The 21,551-nt window shown below is 50.2% G+C and overlaps 1 protein-coding gene across 1 annotated transcript in view; it reads left to right on the forward strand.

Moving 5' to 3' along the window:
* The window catches only part of LOC135824544 (myosin-11-like), a 62,250-nt gene that overhangs the window by 8,344 nt on the left and 32,355 nt on the right, over nucleotides 1–21,551 (forward strand). Inside the window, exons 8-19 of the mRNA XM_065337278.1 lie at nucleotides 928–1,076; nucleotides 1,449–1,593; nucleotides 2,000–2,212; nucleotides 2,796–3,002; nucleotides 3,337–3,441; nucleotides 4,019–4,171; nucleotides 4,457–4,624; nucleotides 5,448–5,615; nucleotides 6,178–6,295; nucleotides 6,802–6,929; nucleotides 9,979–10,233; nucleotides 19,389–19,517. Coding sequence (XP_065193350.1) covers nucleotides 928–1,076; nucleotides 1,449–1,593; nucleotides 2,000–2,212; nucleotides 2,796–3,002; nucleotides 3,337–3,441; nucleotides 4,019–4,171; nucleotides 4,457–4,624; nucleotides 5,448–5,615; nucleotides 6,178–6,295; nucleotides 6,802–6,929; nucleotides 9,979–10,233; nucleotides 19,389–19,517 — 1,938 coding nt within the window. The remainder of the gene's footprint in view (nucleotides 1–927; nucleotides 1,077–1,448; nucleotides 1,594–1,999; nucleotides 2,213–2,795; nucleotides 3,003–3,336; nucleotides 3,442–4,018; nucleotides 4,172–4,456; nucleotides 4,625–5,447; nucleotides 5,616–6,177; nucleotides 6,296–6,801; nucleotides 6,930–9,978; nucleotides 10,234–19,388; nucleotides 19,518–21,551) is intronic.

Raw genomic sequence — 21,551 nt, forward strand, 5'->3', positions numbered from 1 at the left:
GCACCCTCACAGCTCGCACAATGCGCTCCATTCTGATTTTCACCCACGTTCTGGCGGAACGCGGGTGAGCCTCCATACACGGTATGTCGTGAATCAGAAAACGTCTGTACGTGGGTCACTGAGTATCACGTGATACACACACATAAAGTACCCACGGACTACTTGGGACTAAACCTCCCTATTATGTGTGTGTGTGTGCGTGTGTTTGTATGTGTAATCTACGTGTCTGTATGTATGTTTGTGTGTGGGTGTGTGTGTATGTGTGTGTGTGTGTGTGTGTGTGTGTGTGTGTGTGTGTGTGTGTGTGTGTGTGTGTGTGTGTGTGTGTGTGTGTGTGTGTGTTTCTGGCTCTGTTCTCTTTTGTTTGCTGGCCACTGCTCAGTGATGTATGTATCTGCTCAGCATGACCCACTACACTTTTCAGCCACATCATGTTGCCTACTGGTAGCATTGCTCACAGGTGACTTGTCAGCATGCTGAACTGAACCACTGCAACCACCTGCATATATGCAAGTCTCTATTTAAATCTTTACCTTTGCAGCTATAGAAAAGAAAATGGACCAAGGAACTACAAGTTATCGCATGAGCTGATTGTTTAGTAACTGGTGGTGGTAGTGGACATTATAGCTTGTAGTTCCTTGGTCCATTTTCTTTTCTATAAATTAATCCTTTGGTCTCCATCCGAGTCCATTCTTTGCAGCTATGTACCATATTTTTCCGGAATATAAGCCGCCCTTCGAACACTCCATATTCACCCAAAGGGGGGGGGGGGGTGAGTGCAGCTCATACTCCGACGATCGAATTAACGGTGATGAAAAGGGTAGATGTCTGTATTTCGTGGCAAGAAATAATCTGACTGCGGCTTATACTCCGGAAAGTATGATAATCTTTCTCCCCCGTCCTTCTCTCCCGTTCCTCGCGTTGTAGAACCGCAAAGAGTTGGAGAAGCAGAAGAAGAAGGTGGATGCTGAAGCACGTGAGCTGCAGGAGAAGCTGTTTGCAGCGCTGATGAAGATCCAAGAACTGGAGTCCACTGTTGCTCGCCTTGAAGGAGAGCTATCCTCCACAAACCAGCGGTGAGCATGAACACCAGTGGTGGCTCTTGATATCTATCACCATTAGAATCTTCTCTGTAGCGTAAATCATCAGCTGTCAAAGCCCGGTTATGTCCATATAGGGTGCTCTGTTCCTTTTCTCGTCATGCCAAATCAGCACGTTGTCTTTAACTTGTTCTGCTGTATTGCAAGGTGCTGTACACTGTGTGTGTGTGTGTGTGTGTGCGTGTGCGTGTGCGTGTGCGTGTGCGTGCACGCGCGTTTGTGTGTGTGTGTGTGTGTGTGTGTGGTGTGTGTGTGTGTGTGTGTGTGTGTGTGTGTGTGTGTGTGGTGTGTGTGTGTGTGTGTGGTGTGTGTGTGTGTGTGGTGTGCATGCGTGTCAGGTATCTGTAGGCTTGAAGAGGAGAGTGCCGCCAAGGCGCAGCTGGAAAAGAAGCATCGTGAGCTAGAAGGTCAGATCGCCGACTTGAACGAAGATTTGGACATGGAACGTCCCGCCAGAGGAGACGCTGATAAGAAGAGCAAGCAGCTGGAATCGGTACGTTCACTTCTCCTCTTTCACCCATTTAAGACTACATGTCATGGCAACCAGGCTCTGCACTCCTTATTTGGCATTGAAAAAGACGTACATATACGTCCTCAGCGCCTGGGCGTTATTTTTCATGACGTATATGTATATGTATGTCTTTGGCATTAAATGAGTTAATTCATTGCAACTAGCTGAATTGACGATCATCAATGACTTCCTGAACGTTGTGTCGCATGCCTCGTGTGATGCTTCTTTTATAACTTTCCCTCACGTTCTGCCTCTATCTCTGTCTCCATGTCTCTCGCAAACACACACACACACACACACACACGCACGCACACACACACACACACACACACACACACACACACACACACACGTGCTCACTCTACACACCTCCCCCCCCCCCCCACAGGAACTGGAGAATCTTCAGAATGAGCTTGAGGAGCAAGTGAGTGGCACGATCGCCATGGAGGAAGTGTGTCGCAAGCGTGAAGGAGAGGTAGCCAGTCTGAAACTGCAGGTGACGGAAGGCACTCGTATGCACGATGCCGCATTGTCCGAGCTCAAGGAGAAGCTCAACTCTCAGATCCAGCGTCTGCAGGAGGAGGCTGATCAGCTGAGTCGAGTAAGTCCTGTTGTCTGTTGTTTGGTGAACATTGCGTACCTACCAGACATTGTTCAAAGTGGGAAATGGAGTTTGCGGTGAAAGCATACGACATGGTCTTGGTATACATGAACACGCTGAGTAGAGTAAGTACTGCTGTGTGTTGTCTGTTGTCTGTGTTCTGGTGGACAATACGGACCTAGAAAACATCCTGTGCACAAGGAAAATTGGCTTTTGGGTGAACAAAGACGAAATATTCTTGATACTGTTAACAGGGAAACATGCCTGTTTTAGTAAGTAATTTGCAAGCACACGCACCGATTTGCACCTGGAAAGGTTTGCGATTGGAGTCAATTTCTTTAGTTACTTTCCTACAAGTCAACGTTTTGTGTCAGCTTATTTTTGCGGTTCCACACCCATAGCGAAAATCGCAAACGATTCCATACCGCAAATGTTTCCCGGTTTACAGCTATACTGGTACATGAACTGAACTACCTAACCTGTCCTCTGTGTGTGTGTGTGTGTGTGTGTGTGTGTATTTGTCTGTCTGTCTATGTGTGTGCCTGTCTGTGCGTATGTTTGTTTGTTGTCTGTTCAACTCTAGGCCAATTCCAACCTGGAGAAGGAGAAGAATCGCCTGGTGCATGAGAACCGTGACCTGGTGTCCGAGTTGGAGAGCGAGAAGGCGGCTCGCATTGAGTCCGACCGTCGTCGTCGTAACCTGGAACAGGCTAACATGGAGTTGTCCAATGTCAACAGTGAGAAGAACAGGAAACTGGACGAGCTCACTGCCACAAAGACCAAACTTCAGGTCAGCGTTGGGTAGTTACTAGTAGATGTGTGTCACCAAGAGTACACCAACACCCAGAGTGTCATTTGTACAACTACATGTACAAGCAGGATTCAAGCACATCTCTAACGCTAAAACGTTTGCCAAGAGTGTTGTCTCAACGTGTACTGTGTGATGAACATGGTAATGAGCTGGGTATTTGCTCAAGTAGACGTCTTTAACTCTGAGAGTGAGACCATAAATTTCAGGTTCTTCAGCACTGACATTTTTGAAACGTTTCACAAGTAAACTTTCATGCCCTCTCCTCAGTTGATATGGACGTCTTTGTTTTTTGTTCTCGTGTTCTTGTCTTCAGTCTGACCTTGAAGGTAGCAATGCTCACTTGGTGGATCTGGAGTCTAAGGTGTCTAGCCTGGAGCGCGGCAAGCATGCGCTGGAATCCCAGCTCAATGAGCTCAGGGTAAGCTTAGCTTCCAACTGCTGTGGGTGGGGATAGCATGCACAAGTACACTGGAACTCACATGTGGGGTAGTGCCTTTGCTGATTGCATTATGCAGAGCTCACTGACTTGTCAGTTCGAGCACTCTGTGACAAGGTACATTCGGGCCTGGTTTAAATCTGGCTTCTGGATCACGCCACGTCCTTGACTCGCAAGTCACACGCTATGTACAGCTCTGGACACGATTGGTGGCCCGTGCACCTACTACTAATAGATATCTGGTACTTGAAAGTCTTTGCAGACGTGGATGATACTCCTAAACCCATGTTGTTTTCTTGTGTATTCGGGCTATGCAACGGTTTCCAACCTGTCCTCGACAGCATTTCACCAGTGCATGATTCTAACCACAGGTTTATGGCCAGTACCACCACCTGCCACCTACTTTCAAATGCCAGTATGATAACAACGCTGTATATCCGTATTCGAAAACGTATTGCCGAGGGATAGCTGAGGGACAAAAAATGTATTCGGAGCTGAAAATGGTATTGTGCTGCATTCTTGTCTTTCCTTGCTGTTGTTTTTAATTCTCATTGTTCAGGAGTCAACGATGGAAGATGCAGCTAGTCTCTCTGCTGTCACACACAAGCTAAAGGCCTCACGGGCTGAAGTAGTAACTCTCAATGATCAGCTGGAGGAGGAGCAAAATGCCCGCGAAGAGATGCAGAAGCAGTTGAGCAATGCCAACACTCAGGTACATATAGTTCGGATACCTAGGCATGCCTGCTGTCTCTCTCTCCGTCTCTCTCTCTCTCTCTCTCTCTCTCTCTCTCCCTCTCTCTCCCTCTCTCTCTCTCTCTCTCTCTCTCTCTCTCTCTCTTTGTTTGTTTGCTCTGTCTGTGCAATATTCTTGGGTTGGTTCTTGGGCAATTCTCCAATGGCTCACTCCGAAACCTCTCTGCTATTGGCAACAGTGCTCATTCAAGTCATGCTCTCTGCTCGGTGCTCTGTACTTCTACCTGTGTGTGTTTATGTGCAGCTTGCTGATACACGTCGGGATCGTGACCAACTATCCCTGGACAACGAGGAGCTGGAGAACTACCGCAAGAAGTCGCAGAGAGAAATGGAGTCTCTGCAGACGCAGCAGGACGAACTGGCCAACGCCAACGCCAAGCTGGAGAAGACCAAGAAACGACTAACGGAAGAAGTGAGCTATGCTGCATGCCTGCGTGGCTGTTCTCTAATGCTATATGCTGGTAGTTAGGCTGTTGTACAGTTATGCTCGATGAAATCCGACCTAAAGTGCATGGAGCCGTCTACTTGCACGGCCCTTGACGCTCTGGGAGTGGCATGAATGCTGCAGGACGTACACATGTTCACATGCAGTGATGAAATCGGAACTGGTCCTGGGCGTCAGTTTTTCACTTTTCTGTTGGATTTCAGTGAGTGCAGCTGTAGGTTTCTGACTGTAAAGTTCAAGAGTCACTAGGCAGCATGGTGCATGATGAAGGGTTTGCTATATCCAAGCAAACTGATCTTGTTCCTAATAAAATAAATAAAGGAAGAGTGAGCCAAACTATCGTAAGCGAATGTGCTTATAGTTATTATGTGAACACGATTGGTGGAATACTCGGCAGCTGAATTTACTACTAAGGCCTCGGTCACACTGCGGCAAATTTGAAACTGGACGCAGCGTCAAACCCAAGCACTTTGGTCACATGACCAAGATGTGAAACCACTCTAAACTCCTGGGTGTAGTATCGGTTGAGTTCTTGTAAGTACAGTGCCAGGGAACACGATAAGATTTCGAACTTGCTCTGACACAATGTCCTGCCACTTCTGGAAACGGTCGGACATGGCCGGACACTGTGATTTGGCAGATTCTGTGCTACATGGACATGTCAGGGACTCTTATTTTCCATCACTTTCATACACGTACATGTACATACTCCCCCCCCCCCCCCTGGGGGTACATACTCTTGATGAGTTCATCCTGACTTCTCTCTATCTCTTTACGCATTGCTCTGCAGGTTGCCGACCTCAGTGTGAACTTTGAAGCCCAGGCAGCCCGCGCCGCAGAGCTGGAGAAGAAACAGCGCAAGTTTGACCAGACGCTGACGGATGAGCGGGCCAGAACGGAAGAGACTTGTGAGCAGAGGGACGCCGCACTGCGTGAGTCCAGAGAGTATGCTACAAAGGTATGTGACGGTTTTTTTGTATCTCCGTCATGGACAGATTGTGCTCTGGTTTGGTCATGCGTTGGACTGTCATTCTGTGTACTAGTATTTGCAAGAGTACATAACCCCTCAGGAGTGTGCAACTCCACTATGGGTGCTGTCCCGACAGAATTTCAAGTTGACAAGTTGACATCATTTCTATGATGCAATGCCACCTGAAGGCATAGTGGTGGCCTGCGGAAGCGAAGGCTATACCTTGTGTGTTTCTGAACATTCAAGTGATGCTAACGCGGATCCCGCGAATATTATTATATTATTATAATGCGAACTGAACTGAACCGACATAATGTGACCCATAGATGCAGGGGTTGTGTGGAGTTGGAACCAACATGGCCGACGTCATGTGACCCATAGATGCAGGAGTTGAGTGGAGGTGGAACCTACATAGCTGGCCCGTGTTATAATTATGGTCATGCGATAGATTTGATAGATGTGAACCAATCTCCATTCAGCTGATGTCAAGCTCTGATAATGAGAACATGTTTTTTTGCTGCGTGTTTGTTCCTGTATTGTTTGCATATAGAACATGGCATTAACACAGGACGTGGAGATGTTGACCAATAAGCTGGCTGAGTCTGAGCGCTCACGCAAGTCACTGCTTGCTGAGCTCAATGATCAACTGGAGAACAAGGATGACACTGGTAAGCTAGGTAATGATCAACTAGTGAATTATTAGTATCATCTCCTCTGTGTGTGTGTGTGTGTGTGTGTGTGTGTGTGTGTGTGTGTGTGTGTGTGTGTGTGTGTGTGTGTGTGTGTGCATGTGTGTGTGCATGTGTGTGTGTGCATGTGTGTGTGTGTGTGTGTGTGTGTGTGTGTGTGTGTGTGTGTGTGTGTGTGTGTGTGTGTGTTTGCGTGCATGTGTGTGTGTGTGTGTGTTTGCGTGCATGTGTGTGTGGTGTGGTGTAGTGTGTGTGTGTGTGAGGGAGAGAGAGAGAGAGAGAGAGATCATGTGCCTTTATGTCTTTTCTACTCTTCGTCTGTCTGTGGACGATTTCCTCTGATCTTTGTTCTCATATGAAGGTACTGTAGTACTAGTATCAGTAGGGTGGACTCTTTTCTAGAGTTGGTCAACTCTGGTGTCTTCCTTGTTCAAAGCACTTCACTCCGTGTGTGCGTGTGCGTGTGTGCGTGGTGTGACCTGCAGGTAAATTACTTCATGAACTGGAGAAGGCCAAGCGTAACTTGGAAGCACAGCTTGATGACCAGACGATGCAACTGGAGGAGCTAGAGGATGAGCTCCAGAGTGTGGAGGATGCTAAGCTCAGACTGGAGGTAAGTAGCCTTGATGTGTCTGTGTCTGTGCCGCGGACGCTTGTGTATGCGTTTACGGGCATGCGAGTGGGTCACGGCTGTCACGATGGTCATGTACTCGGCCAAAAAATATGGCGTCCAAAAATTTGAAAATTCAAAAATCTCATCATCGATCTGTCATTGATTTGCTTGAAAATACTCTTTTTCTCTTGAGGAAACCTCCACTTTCCCCTTCCAATCCACCGGGTTTCATAGTACAAACACGCTTCATGACTTCCTCTCGCGATCCTCTTTCATCTGATACCCGTCTTGGCCGTCTTCTTCCAGGAACGATTCCTTCAGAGGTGCGTTTCCTTTGCCTTGACGACTTGCCCTTCGTCACTTCTATCAGCCCTTTTCACAGCTACCTTCTTCTCTTGTAAAAGTTTTCTCGTCTTCTTTGCCAGTTTTCCTGGTGCCTGGGTGACTTCATTTACCGATTTTTTGAATTTGTTTGTCTTTCCGTGCTACTAGATCGATTTCCGTGGCCATCGATTCTACCGTATCGCGTGCTAGTAGTAGTGTGTAAAATGGATGAACACAGTGCATTGCTGTCTACCTGCTGCAGTATTGGTGGCAAAAAGTTTGCCAACATGGCTGTGTCCACGAAATACAACGTGAAGGACTATGCCAGATCATTCAAGATGTGTACGAGGTCGACATTTCTCAGGATGACCCTGCGATCCACCCTACACACATTTGTCATGTATGCAAACGTGTGCTGGATCGTTGTCTGAGAGAAGGTTGCCTTGACTCATTTGTAGGGGATGGATGTGGAGCGATCAAAGTGTGGAAGCCACATCACCGCACATACTGCGACATATGCCACACTGCACCAAACAAGGGTGGACGTCCACCAAAAAAGCAGAAGCAACTTGCTTCAAAGCTTTCTGCTGTACAAAAAAGAAAAAAAGAAATGGATCACACAACAGTCCCACAACATTCATCCACAACAGCAATACCCCTATCACACTCTCCTGGACCCCAGACTGAACACAGTACTAGTGAAATGGATGTAGATGAAGGAAATGTTTTCACGCACGCAACACCGACATACAGCGCACAGAAGAAACTGGACAAGACTAGGTTCGTTCATTGCGCAGCAGGTTCCACAATACACAGCAAGGGAAGTGCCAATGAATAAGAAAGACGGCAGCATAGTGATGGCATGCATGGCGTACATGCCAAATCTCATTGACATCGTGATGATCTGATGATCTGGACTTGTACGACACATATGGGTGGCTGACCTGGCACGGAAATGTCATTCCGGAGTCCGAGATTCGGCTAAAACTTGGCGGTGACCGCCTCTGGAGCAAATCTTTCGCAAGCCAAGCACCACAACAATGCCATCCGCCCAGTTATCTTGCCAATTCCCGTCAGCAACGTTGTTATTCCGTCTTTTCATCTGGATCTCGGCATTTTCGCATGGCTGTATGACATCTACCTAGCTGAAGCCAAACAACTGGATGTGAAACTGGCAGCAGCAACTCTCTAGCCGTGTGCAGATGATCAGCTCCAGTTTCAAGAGCTAACAGTTCTCAGCGACAAAGTTCGGTCCGCCAGGCAAGCTATGGAAGATGCCCAGGCGAAGAGCGATGAACTACAGCAGCAGCTCCAATATGCAGTGCTCTTGCAGCAACACGCACCGACCAGCTTTCCCAACGTCAACATGGACACTGTAGCTGCAGCAATACAGCAACTGTGGAAAGACGCCAGCGACGCCTTCACTGCTGCAAGTGCTGAGCACAGCAAACTCGTACATGACTTAGACGAGATGAGAAAGAACAAGAAAGTCACAGGACCATGCGCGTCAAGTCTCGAGTCTGTGCTCCAAACACACAATGTTGATCGGCAAGCCTTCCATGGCGGTGCCTTCGTGGGCAACCATGTACATCGCACACTGCAGCCTGCCGTACTAAGAGCACTGATGTCTGCTCCAGTTGAGGTGGTTTCCACTCGTTGCCAGCAGCTCGTTGCTGATGCAGAAATCTTGCAGCAGCGGTACCATGGATTGTTTTCGGGATATGCCGACTGCAGCCACCGTTTCAGCCATTGCAACAGCATGTCAGAGGCCGACATCTCAAAGCTGGCTGACTGCATCCAGCTGTTTCTTCAGAAATGCAGAGAATCCATTATCACCCGGCAGCTCGGCAACATAACTCCGAAACTACATCTCTTGGAGGAGCGCACAGTCCCGTTCACCAGGAAATTTGGAGTCGGTCAGGGTCGACTCGCCGAGCAGGGCAGCGAGTCAATTCATGCCAGATTCAACAGGCTGAGCTTCGATTATAACGCTATTCCTGGGACTCTGCAGCGCCTCACAGCAATGTGCCAGCAACATCTCGTCGGGACATTGCCACAACATGACGCTGTTCGTCCCGCCACGGCATCAAGAAAACGCAAGGCGTCCGAGCTCGAGCAGTGATCCTCAGGCCCTGGACGCAGCAGCTTGGCCATTTCAGCCCTGATCCAGGTAAGAAAAATAACAACGGTACTGCTGACTCCTAGTTGAGCTCTGTAGTGACAACAGGAAGAGACGTCGTCCAGCAAAAACCTGCTGTCTACCTTCTCCTTCCTTCTCTTTCCTTGTTTGTTGTTGTCGAAGCTGAACAATTTTTGTTGTGCGACTTCGAAAGTTTGAATCCTTGTCCCGATCGCGGTGTTTGTTACCTTGACAAAGCACAGTTTTCGCGTGAATCCCACAGGATCTTGAAATCTTTTTCAGTTTTCAGAATATTTTTGAATTTCACCGTAAACCTGGGCGAAGGCCGCCATATTGTTAAGTGGTGGCCGCGAAACAGCCGTGGGGTGTACCTAAAGGTTCGGCAGCATATCATTAACATTTGGCAGCACTATACTGAAACTGAAGGAACTTGCAGCTCCCAGATTTGTCAGGCTCATCCAGCACTAAAATCGGGAGAACCCCTGACTCTGGGTTGCACACACTATAGTGAGTCTGATGGGTCTGAGAGAATGTCACTTACACTCACTAACTATTGCTTTGTCTGTTCCGCATGTCATTGCTCAGGTCAACTTCCAGGCCACCAAGACCAACTGGGAGCGTGAGATGGCGTCGAAGGATGAAGTTGTGGAGGAGCAGCGCCGTGGAATGCAGAAGCAGCTGCGTGAACTTGAGTCGGACTTGGAGGACGAACGCCGCAATCGATCATCTGCTGTCGCCGCCAAGAAGAAGCTGGAAGGCGAGATGAGAGAACTGGAGAATGACAAGCTGCAGTTGGAGAAGGGCAAGGAGGATGCATCCAAACAAGTTAGACAACTTCAGGTGAGAACCCTGACAAAGCATTATCAGGAGCGTAGCTGGTCCCCCTTTTAGGGGGTTGAACGGCCGCATATGTTTAGGATGATGGCTGGTGCATGTCATACATGGTCATTATGTGCATGCTGAATCTAGGTCGGAATTGTTAGGGGGTGCACGTACCCCCCCCCCCCCTCCAGTGTGAGCTATGCGCTGGTGGATTCATACGTTGTTTATCCGGGCGGTCCAGGACGGGGCATTGCTCGTGTCTTCGAACTATCTTTAGCTCGGAGTCGCATACGATTCGATTGAGAAAGGCGGGTGATATGGCATATGACGTCACATTTCCACAAAAGTGACAAAGAGTAGTAATATTTCCACTAGAACTCGTGCAAGTGTGCCCTGCAGACGTAAGTGACGTCAACTTTGGTGTCGGGATAACTGACTTACCAGTATGTGTGTACTTGTACCTAGCTAGGTGGTGGCTGGGTATGCGCGTGTGCATGTGTGCGTGTGCTTTCTGGGTGGTGCCGGTTGGTTGGAATGAGCATGTGAGGTTGTTCTCGGATGGAGCGTCTGTGTTAGCCGACACCATAGCCTCTACTGCAGTTGCTGCTGCTGCTGCTGCTGTTCTTACTAATGATGGTGATGTTATGGACGCTACTGCATGTTATGGAGGATCACGAGATCCGCCGAATCCGCTATCGGCAATCCACAACAACAAGGCCTCGGAGTGATGGAGAACGCCCCTTCTATTCAGTTTCGAACTGCTACTAATGTCCCTTTAGACACTCATACAACACACGCCTTTCGATAGGTGTTGTTCTTCGATCTTTTCACACAAGTACGAGAAATAAACGTAACACTGACTCTAGCAACAACTGCAAGAAAACTGAATGCTTCATCGCATCATCATCTCTCTCTCATCTGATGGAATAATGGGAGCGCAGCGATTCTTATGGTAGGTTGAAAGCACACAGCCAGCACATCAGGAGCCAAACACAGACGAAAGGAAACAATTGGAATAAACAATACAGTGAACAATTCCGCTGCATGGTTAACAAAGAATAACCGCAGCTAACCGCTCAGACAATCACCGGGTGGTCACCGTCTGGGGCACGTCAATGCACAAAGGTAAAAACGGCCAATATTGCAGAAGTATTCAATATGGCAGGAAACTACTACTAACCAACTCTCCGTCCGTGTCCAAACACCTACATTTAGAAGCTACCTGGAATACTGTGGCTGTGCTATTATTAGAATACATACTGGATGACAATGCACAACAGAAACTAGCAGTGTCCTCCTGAACATCCTCCCCCTCGCCATATGCTCCCAGAGTAGCATGTGGCAACTACTGATTTGCTATGCCAAAAATGCATATACAGCGTAACAAACGTGCACCGAGAATAATGTGCAGCAGCACCGCATGCTGCAACGACAGAGTATGAATAGCTATTTCATGTTTTCAGCAAGGCACACAGCTTGCACAGTGTTCCTCTTGGTATGATACATTCAGCATATCGGCTACTGACTGTAGCGGTACCTCACTAGATCACTTCAGCATTCCAGTGGGCACACACGGGAGATAGGCCGTTTGTATTGCTGATTACCGGCTTGCAGCTTCACAACTCGCACATGCCCGTCTGGACCTGGGTAAACTTCGATTATCCTTGCGAGACGCCACTGACCTCTAGGTGTTGCTGGGTCAATCAGCAGGACAACGTCCCCTACCGCCAGATCTCGGCGCACGTTCAGCCATTTCTTCCGTTGGTTGAGCGTCGGGACCCATTCTCGCAGCCATCTTCTCCAAAAGTGCTCCACTAGCATCTGCACATGCCGCCATCGTCGTTGTACTGATCTCCCATCGTCATTTTGTGCGGCCGGAACAAGCTGTCCTTCAGATCGTCCATGGAGGAAGTGGTTGGGAGTCAGCGGGCCAGGATCAGAGGGATTGGCTGACTGATATGTCAATGGCCTCGAGTTGAGAAGAGCTTCAGCCCCGGATAGTGCAGTGACAAGCTCTTCATCGGTCACTTGAGCATCTCCGAGGATACGTCGAAGAGCCTTCTTGGCCGCCTTGATCATAATCTCATGAACTCCGCCGAAATGCGGTGCTAGCGGTGGGTTGAAGGTCCACTTTATCCGCTGACTGGCCATGGTCTTCTTCACCTTGTCGTTGTACACATCTTCTCTCAGCTGCCGATCTGCACTGACAAAGTTGCCGCCATTGTCCGAGATGACCTCAAATGGCCGTCCTCTACGATTGACCATACGGCTGAAGGCGTTCAGAAACGAATTAGCATCTAAGGCATACGCCATTTCGAGGTGAACAGCTCGTGAGAGTAGACAAGTAAACAGACACACATACCGCTTGCGTCGCTGCTTGCCCCGACCTTGGACGGTCTCAAATGGGCCTCCGTAGTCCACTGAAACTCTGGCAAAGGCCCTCAGCGGCGTGCTGAGTCGAATTGCTGGCAATGGTGCCATCTGTTGCTCTGCTGGACGAGCCTTGTGTCTACGGCACACCATGCATTTCTTCTCCCACTCTCGGATCTCCTCTCGGGCTGCTTCCACCAGGTATCCTTGCGACAATTCCGCCAAGGTTTCGTTGGTACCGCCGTGCTGACGCTGCTCGTGAAAGTGCTTCACAATGAGGCCTGTCACTGGATGCCGCCTCGGCAGGATGACCGGGAACCGTGTGTCGTACGGAATCCAATCAGCTAGTCCGGTTCGGCCATCACATCGTACTAAACCGTCAGCATCGAGTCTCGGGCTCAGCTTGGCAAGCCTCGAGCTACTCGGCAGTTGCTTTCGGTCACGTAACAGCTTGATGTCGGGCCCATATGCTTCGCTCTGAGCTACATGGGTGATGAACTTCTCGGCGTCTGCAATCTCGTCAGCTGTCAGTTCACCAGCCAAACGACCTTCCTTGCGGCAGTTGTTGATGAAGCGGCTGACCCAAGCTTGCACTCGAACAAGCTTCGTCCAACTAGAGAAACGGAATGGCTGCACTGCTGGCTGATGTACCGTGATAAACGAGCTCTCCTGCGTGGCTTTTCGGATCTCATCCACCGCTGGGCTGCATTGCTCGTTAACTGGCATCTCTGGCCAATCTTCTTCCCTGGTCAGAAACGCCGGCCCTTGCCACCATAGGCTAGCATGTGCTAACTTCTCAACACTCATGCCACGAGACAGAATGTCAGCTGGGTTCGACTTCGACGGCACATAACGCCACTGTCTTGGAGCTGTACTTTCTTGAATGGTGCCGACTCGGTTGGCCACAAATGGCTTGAATCGCCGGCTGTAGCTCCGGATCCACTGAAGCACGGTGCAACTGTCGCTCCAGAAGATTGCTGTGCTGATGTCCAACTGCAAGACACGGGTCGTCGTCAAGGCTGCTCGGAGTCCCACCATGGCAGCCATTAACTCTAGACGTGGAATGCTGACCGCTTTCGTTGGTGCTACACGGCTCTTTGACATGATGAAGCGGCACGCCGACGTCCCGTCATGACGTGTGGTGCGAGCATAGATGACTGCACCATAGGCTGTACTCGATGCATTACAGAAGATATGCAGCTGAATCTTACTGTCTGTAGAAGCAGCTAGGCACCGTTGCACCTTGATCTCGTCGAGATGGCACAGTTCTGAAAACCACTGCTGTGCGCTCTCTGCTATCTCCGACGGAGCCGGCTCGTCCCAGTCTGTGCCTGCAATCCAGCAGTCTTGCAGTAGCGTCTTGGCTCGAATGATGAACGGCGAGATGAAGCCCAATGGGTCGAAGACTGTGGCTATCTTCCGCAGTAGGGCTCTCTTCGTCATTCCATCTGGGAACTCCGGTGCTGTGTAGTGAAACGTGAAGTGATCTTCGGCTGCCTTCCATGCCACTCCCAGGGTTTTCACTGCTGGCAGTTCTGTTGACGACAATTCGATCTGCGAGGCGCGATCTTCGGTTGGAATATTGGCCAGGACAGTTGCGGAGTTCGAAATCCACTTCCGAGGCCGCATCTTTGCCATACCCCAGAGCTCACGGAGCTCTCGATACAGCTTACGCCCGTCTTCCTCACAGTCAACACTATCCATGGTGTCGTCCATGTACGTCGATGCCAGGATTGCATCCGCTGCCAGAGGGTGCGTAACTGCATGCTCTCGCGCTGTTTGCTGCGCCACATATTGAGCTAGGAACGGCGATGCATTGATCCCGAAGACGAGGCGATTGAACTCGTAGTGCTGCACATCAGCGTCTGGCCTGTCCCGCCACAGAAAGCGATGATACGGCTTGTCTTCCGGTGCTAATGCCACTTGTAGGTACTTCTCAGAGATGTCGCATCCGATCGCAACTGGTTTTCTTCTAAACCTTGTCAGGACGTCACAGAGGTCTCGTTGCAGCCTTGGCCCCGGGTTGATTGCATCATTCAGACTCAGTCCACGGTAGTTAGCTGCTGCGTCGAATACTATGCGAACTTTTGTTGTGGTCTTCTGCGGCCTTACGATTGCGAAGTGTGGCAGATACCAGCACTGATCTTGTTCCGTTTCTGCTGCACCAAGCTCCCGGATGTAGCCTTTGTCCTCGTAGCTCTTCAGCACATCTCGGTAGGCCGCTGCAACTGTGCTATCTTTTTGCAGGCGGCGTTCTGTGCTTGTCAGCCGTTTCCTGGCCATCACAATGTTATTCGTGAGCTCAACTTTCCTGCTGTTCCATGGTATGCTAACCTGGTATCGTCCATCCACCATCTGTATAGCCCGCTGCACTGTCTTGAGCACGCTCTCATCCTCGGCTGATCGTATGCCAGGCTCTTGAAGCCCATCACTCATGCCGTAGCGCTCTACCTCCCAGAAACGCTGTAGCGTTGCCTCAAGTGATGTCACAAATGGGCCGCCGTAACACAGGAAAGACTGGCCGTGTAAGGCCTCTTGGTGCGAGTCTGTGTCCGCTGCATGTACTTTGCCAACGCATGTCCATCCCAGCGGTGTTTGACGTGCTATTGGTTGTCCGGGAGCGCCACTAATGTCTCGACGGGACATCATTAGCTCTGCATTGTCGCTTCCAATCAACAGTTCGATGACGTTGGGCTTGCGCAGTGCCGGGAAGGGAATATCCCGGAGGTGACCATACTTCTCAGCCTCGTGCGACCAGTCCACAGGCTGTAGGTCCCCGGTTACGTTCGTTGTGGTGAACGCTGCCACCGATTGCTGATACGAGTTATCCATACTAGCGATGGTAAAGCTGACCGGTGCTGTCATGAAGGTCTCCACCTTCCCATTCAATGTACTGACTGTTGACTGTCGCAGAGTTCCACTGATACCGAGCTGGCCAGCCACGGCTGCGTTGATGTAGCTGGTTGTACTAGCATCGTCCAGTAAGGCATTCACCGTGACTGCCTGTGGGCCGTTGCGTAACATCACTGGCACAATCCGTAGTGCCACCTTGCTATACGAGTGAGCTGCCATTGTCGCTCCAGCTGTTTGCTCCCCCTCGGTAACAGCCTGCACTGCGTGACAAGAACCATCTACTTCGCCTGTCCGGTTCTTACTCTCGGCATTACTGGGTGTATCCTTGGCTTGGCCACTAGACGGCGTGCCTTTCTGCGCACCACCCTTCGTAGCGTGGAGGAGACGATGATGATTATCCTGGCAGCCGTTTACTCCACATGTCCAACCACGCTTGCATTCACCACCTCGGTGTCCAAATGCCAAGCAGCGATAGCAGAGATTTGCTCGCCGGGCCTCAGTCCATCTCTGTACGTTGTCCATCTTCAGGAATGCCTTGCACCGCCAGATACCGTGCTCTCCTTCGCAAGTGGGGCACTTCGGCGACTTCTGCGGTTTCTGCGGGGTTGAGCTTGTGCTGAAACTGGCATAGGTCCTGGCCTTTTCACTGTTGCCGCTGGCATTCGTGGTCGGCTTGCTCCATCTGGGTTGCCGGGACCGCGTCATCCCTCGTACTGTCTCGGTTGCCGTTACGAGGAACTCCGCCTCTTGGGTAGCCCACTCTAGCAGAGCGAGAACCGACTCTTGCTTCCGTTGCTCAAATAGCCACCGCTGATATTGGGCGACGAGCTTCTCAGACAGCTTCCGTAGCAGGTTCATGTAGAATGTTCCGGCCTGAAGCTCAGCGAAATGACCAGCATCTTGCAGATTCACTGTAGCGACTTCCAGTAAATCTGCGAAGCGTTCAAGCTCCCTGGGGTCGTCTCCGGAGATGCCGGTAAACCGAGCCAGCTCCTCCACATACATTGCGACTTGACGGCGCTTGCCGCCGAACTTCTTCTCTAGCCGTGCCTTGGCTGTATCATAGCCTCTCTGCGTGTAGCCTAGATTGGCGACGGCTTGCAACGCGTCCCCGCCCAGAAACTGCTTCATCTGGAGGAACTTGTACTCTGGAGTAGCCGGTGACGAATCAACACAGGCAATGAAGGACGCCTTCCACTCTTCATACCTCCTCTTGTCTCCTGTGAAAGTTTCTATCGATACTCTCTTCATCTGCGTCCATGGCTCATGTCCAGGCGGTGGAGCAAACGCTGGTGGCGGTGGTCTTGCCCTGGGCATGGCAGCCTGAAAGTGCTGATGGCCTCCAAACTGCGAACTAGACGCTGCAGGCTGTAGGACTGGAGCGCTACCTGCATAGGGTTGACTAGTAGTACTGGCACTGACTGCTGACACCGGTGCACGTAGGCTGTGGCTTGTCCAAGACGCAGCCGCGGGTACGCTCGTTCGACTACTAGTACTACTTGGAAGGTTCGGAACTGACGCTGGCGCGCTGGCTGTGGTCAGTGTAGGCGCTCTAGCACTGATGCTAGTGGCTGTGATCGATGGCGATCTTCCGGAAGCGAGTACCGTGGTTGTCGAACTATTGACTATGTTTGCACTCACCGTTGAGGGCACTGACGCTGCTGATGCAGCTCCGCTAGCCTTCGAAGCTAGCAGTGATGTTTGGCTCGCGATGTCCGTTGCTCCTTGGCTGTAGCTGGCGAAACCCTGGTGTTGGCCAAGTGACTCGGCGCGCGTGTCTCGAGTCTCCGAGTCGGGGGAGTCCGAGTGCGCTGCGAATGACTGACGCATCCATGGATCTTCTTCCTGCAGCGCAGCTAGTGGTCTCTCCCGATATCTGTACCCAGGCCACGAGGCCACAGGCATCTGTCTTCCTCGCACTCCGCCAAAGGCTCCGAAGCCTCCGATACCGCTGAGAAAGCTGGCCTCCTCAGGTTCAGCGCTCTGCTGCCAATCACCTAGAGCGCTCATCGCGAGTCCTCCGCCAGTGCTAGATTCCGGCGCGTATCTAGGACTAGTTGCACTGGCCGAGTCCCAGGGCCAGGTCCGTGTGTGACCTCTACGACTACGAGTAGATCTATCACTCTCAGTAAATCCTCGCTGGCTGGATACTGCATCACTTCCTTGTTGCGCCTGAGTGACTTCCTGATCGCCTCCGGTCCCGTACGAAGGCACAGGCAGATCCTCAACTGCGGCACTGTACTCGGCTTGTAGCGTTTCCAGTTCTGCTATCAGCAGTAGCTTCTCCTTGACATCGCTGGTGATGTTCAATAATTCGTCGATGACTGCCGCGACCTCCTCCATGCAGCCTTGTAGACGCGACTGTTCCGCTTCTACGTCCTCAATCTGCCCATTATGTGCGCCTACTAACAGCGCCCTCCTTGCATTGGTGAAGTGTCCCTTTGCTTGCGCCTTCCGTTTGCGCAACACGACAATGCTCTCATCTGTTGCCACAGAATCCGATTGCTGAGGCGTACCGCCGCGCTGTTGCGACTCTCCTACCGCGTCTTCCGCGCTACTCTCGACTCTTGTGTCAACGTCCTCCATCTTCGATATCGAAACTCACTACAACTGTCGACTCACTTTGACACTACTGGAAAACCATCCTCTGCTACCATGCGACCATGTTATGGAGGATCACGAGATCCGCCGAATCCGCTATCGGCAATCCACAACAACAAGGCCTCGGAGTGATGGAGAACGCCCCTTCTATTCAGTTTCGAACTGCTACTAATGTCCCTGTAGACACTCATACAACACACGCCTTTCGATAGGTGTTGTTCTTCGATCTTTTCACACAAGTACGAGAAATAAACGTAACACTGACTCTAGCAACAACTGCAAGAAAACTGAATGCTTCATCGCATCATCATCTCTCTCTCATCTGATGGAATAATGGGAGCGCAGCGATTCTTATGGTAGGTTGAAAGCACACAGCCAGCGCATCAGGAGCCAAACACAGACGAAAGGAAACAATTGGAATAAACAATACAGTGAACAATTCCGCTGCATGGTTAACAAAGAATAACCGCAGCTAACCGCTCAGACAATCACCGGGTGGTCACCGTCTGAGGCACGTCAATGCACAAAGGTAAAAACGGCCAATATTGCAGAAGTATTCAATATGGCAGGAAACTACTACTAACCAACTCTCCGTCCGTGTCCAAACACCTACATTTAGAAGCTACCTGGAATACTGTGGCTGTGCTATTATTAGAATACATACTGGATGACAATGCACAACAGAAACTAGCAGTGTCCTCCTGAACACTGCATACTTTGCTCAGGTTGCTGCTGCTGCTGCTGGTGGGGGTGGTGGTGGTGTGCTGCTGTTGCTGGTGGTGGTGGTGGTGGTGGCGGTGTGCTGCTGCTGGTGGTGGTGGTGGTGGTGGTGGTGGTGGTGTGCTGCTGTTGCTGGTGGTGGTGGTGGTGGTGGCTGTGTGCTGCTGCTGGTGGTGGTGGTGGTGGTGGTGGTGGTGTGCAGCTGTTGCTGGTGGTGGTGGTGGTGGTGGCGGTGTGCTGCTGCTGGTGGTGGTGGTGTGCTGCTGTTGCTGGTGGTGGTAGTGGTGGTGGTGGTGGTGGTGTGCTGCTGTTGCTGGTGGTGGTGGTGGTGGTGGCGGTGTGCTGTTGTTGCTGGTGGTGGTGGTGGTGGTAGTGTGCTGCTGTTGCTGCTGGTAGTGGTGGTGTGCTGTTGCTGCTGCTGGTGGTGGTGGTGTGCTGCTGCTGGTGGTGGTGGTGGTGCTGCTGATGTTACTGCTGATGCTGTGATGCTGTTGATGATACTGATGCTGTTGCTGCTGTTGCTGATGTTTGTTGCTGGTGTGCGTGTGTGCATGTGTGTGTGTGTGTGTGTGTGTGTGTGTGTGTGTGTGTGTGTGTGTGTGTGTGTGTGTGTGTGTGTGTGTGCACAGGCTCAAATGAAGGAGGTCTATCAAGAGCTGGAGGAGTCCCGTACCGGCCGCGATGCAGCACTGCAGCTGTCCCGTGAAGCCGAGAAGAAACTCAAGGTTCTAGAGTCGGATGTCACACGCCTTACTGAGGTCAGTAGCCAGTGATAGGTCCACCGTCTGTTTTCTTGTATTCTGGTTTCCACTTCATCCCGTGCTGGCAACATTGTGTAGACAGCCTACTTTGCAGATACTTTCTCGTTGTGACTTAACATTGATATTTGCTTTTATCTCTCCTTTCTCTCTCTCTCTCTCTCTCTCTCTCTCTCTTTCTCTCTCTCTCTCTCTCTCTCTCTCTCTCTCTCTCTCTCTCTCTCTCTCTCTCTCTCTCTCTCTCTCTCTCTCTCTCTCTCTCTCTCTCTCTCTCTCTCTCTCTCTCTCTCTCTCTCTCTCTCTCTCTCTCTCTCTCTCTCTCTCTCTCTCTCTCTCTCTCTCTCTCTCTCTCTCTCTCTCTCTCTCTCTCTCTCTCTCTCTCTCTCTCTCGCTGCCTCTGCCACTGACAGGAACTGATGTCGGCCGATAGAGCCCGACGTAAACGCCGAGGCAGAGCGTGATGAGCTGTACGACGAGGCACGCGGTAACAATCCACGCCTGCAGTCGCTGAGCAAGGAGAAGAGAAAGCTAGAGTAGGCTATTGTGCAACTGGAGGAAGACTTGGAGGAAGAACAAGCCAACACAGAAATGTACATGGAGAAGTCCAGGAAGTCACAGTCTCTGGTAACTAGAGAAACTGTGTAGAATGATAGGCGTTTACATCATTTTTATGGTACAATGTGCCTCGCGTGTGTGTGACTTGCGATGTTTGCACGGGGTGGCACCGCATGGCACTCGTTTGTACAGGATCAAATTTCGGTGTCGCGGATCTAACAGGTTTCAGGTGCAATGCAGAATTAGGTAGGGGTCAAACGGGTGTACCGGGTACCCGGGTACCCGCCCGTTAATCTCAGGTACCGTTAGTAAAGGGGTACCCGTTTGTAAAAAAAAAAAAAAAAAAAAAGGTGATCCTATCGTATTCCAAGACTAAAAAAAAATAGGAGTGCGGATATTCTTTTCCTTTTTCCTGTGCATTCTCGCTTTCGACTTTATCAGGCAGGAGCAGGCTGAAAGACAGACTTGACAGTTGTTCTCTCCACTCTAGTGCAAGTAAAAATCCTCGTACTGGAGGTTTTTGATTGTGATGTGAGAAAATGCAAGACTTGAAACTCGTTCGAGGTGGCAGCTGAGTAACTAGAAAGTTACGATGGTTCTCCGACATCGAACCTGCCACAGTACTTGATGAACTAGTGTCACCAGGCCGAGTGTCACAAACGGTGATGTCCGTAGGTGGTAGCTATATGTATGATACTCATGGTTGTAGTTTGTTCCTTCAATCGACGAGCTGAAAAGTAGTTCGAAATATTGCATTCAAGATTACGGATTTGTGAAGATTCATTTCACGAGTTCAACAAGCTAGCACTAGCAGCTAGCTGGCCAGCAGCACATCAGCTGTGTCAGGCACCCCAGCTAGCTATGGGCGCGAACAATCGGAACATCTTCTGAATGCAACGAGTACCAGTTCTCTGCGAGCATAGCAAATAGGATTGCGCGAGATCACGGAAGTTTTGCTAAACCACTCTGTCCTTGCATGGCTTGAATCACATCGATCTGCAGTTGATTTGCGTACATGTATCAAAATACATGTAGCTTGAAGGACCATCTACATGTACGATTGTAAGTTACTGCCTTTGAAGTTATGTACATGGGCAAATGCACGGATGACATTCATTTGGAACCTTCATTGCCATAATAATATTATGATACACGAATCAATTGCGAATCATAATGTATCAAAATACAACCTGAGAATATACAAATTAAAATCATGATTTATGTGAGAAATGCGCAAAAAAATAATATGGCTGCTAAAGGGTACCCGTTAACCCGCCCGTTAAGAAAATTACCCGTTCGTTAGTTAAAGGTACACCCGTTTGACCCCTAGAATTAGGTGACCAGCATTCCCTGCACATACAGTTCCTACTCCAGTGCTTTTTAGCTGCTATCTAAATTTAAGTGCCTGGTTTCTCTACGGAAATTAAAGTTACACCGAAAACAACATGTTATACTATACCTGGTGCATGCTGCAGATGT

This window comes from Sycon ciliatum, chromosome 9 (assembly GCF_964019385.1).
Source record: "Sycon ciliatum chromosome 9, ocSycCili1.1, whole genome shotgun sequence".
In the NCBI taxonomy this organism is placed as follows: Eukaryota; Metazoa; Porifera; class Calcarea; order Leucosolenida; family Sycettidae; genus Sycon; species Sycon ciliatum.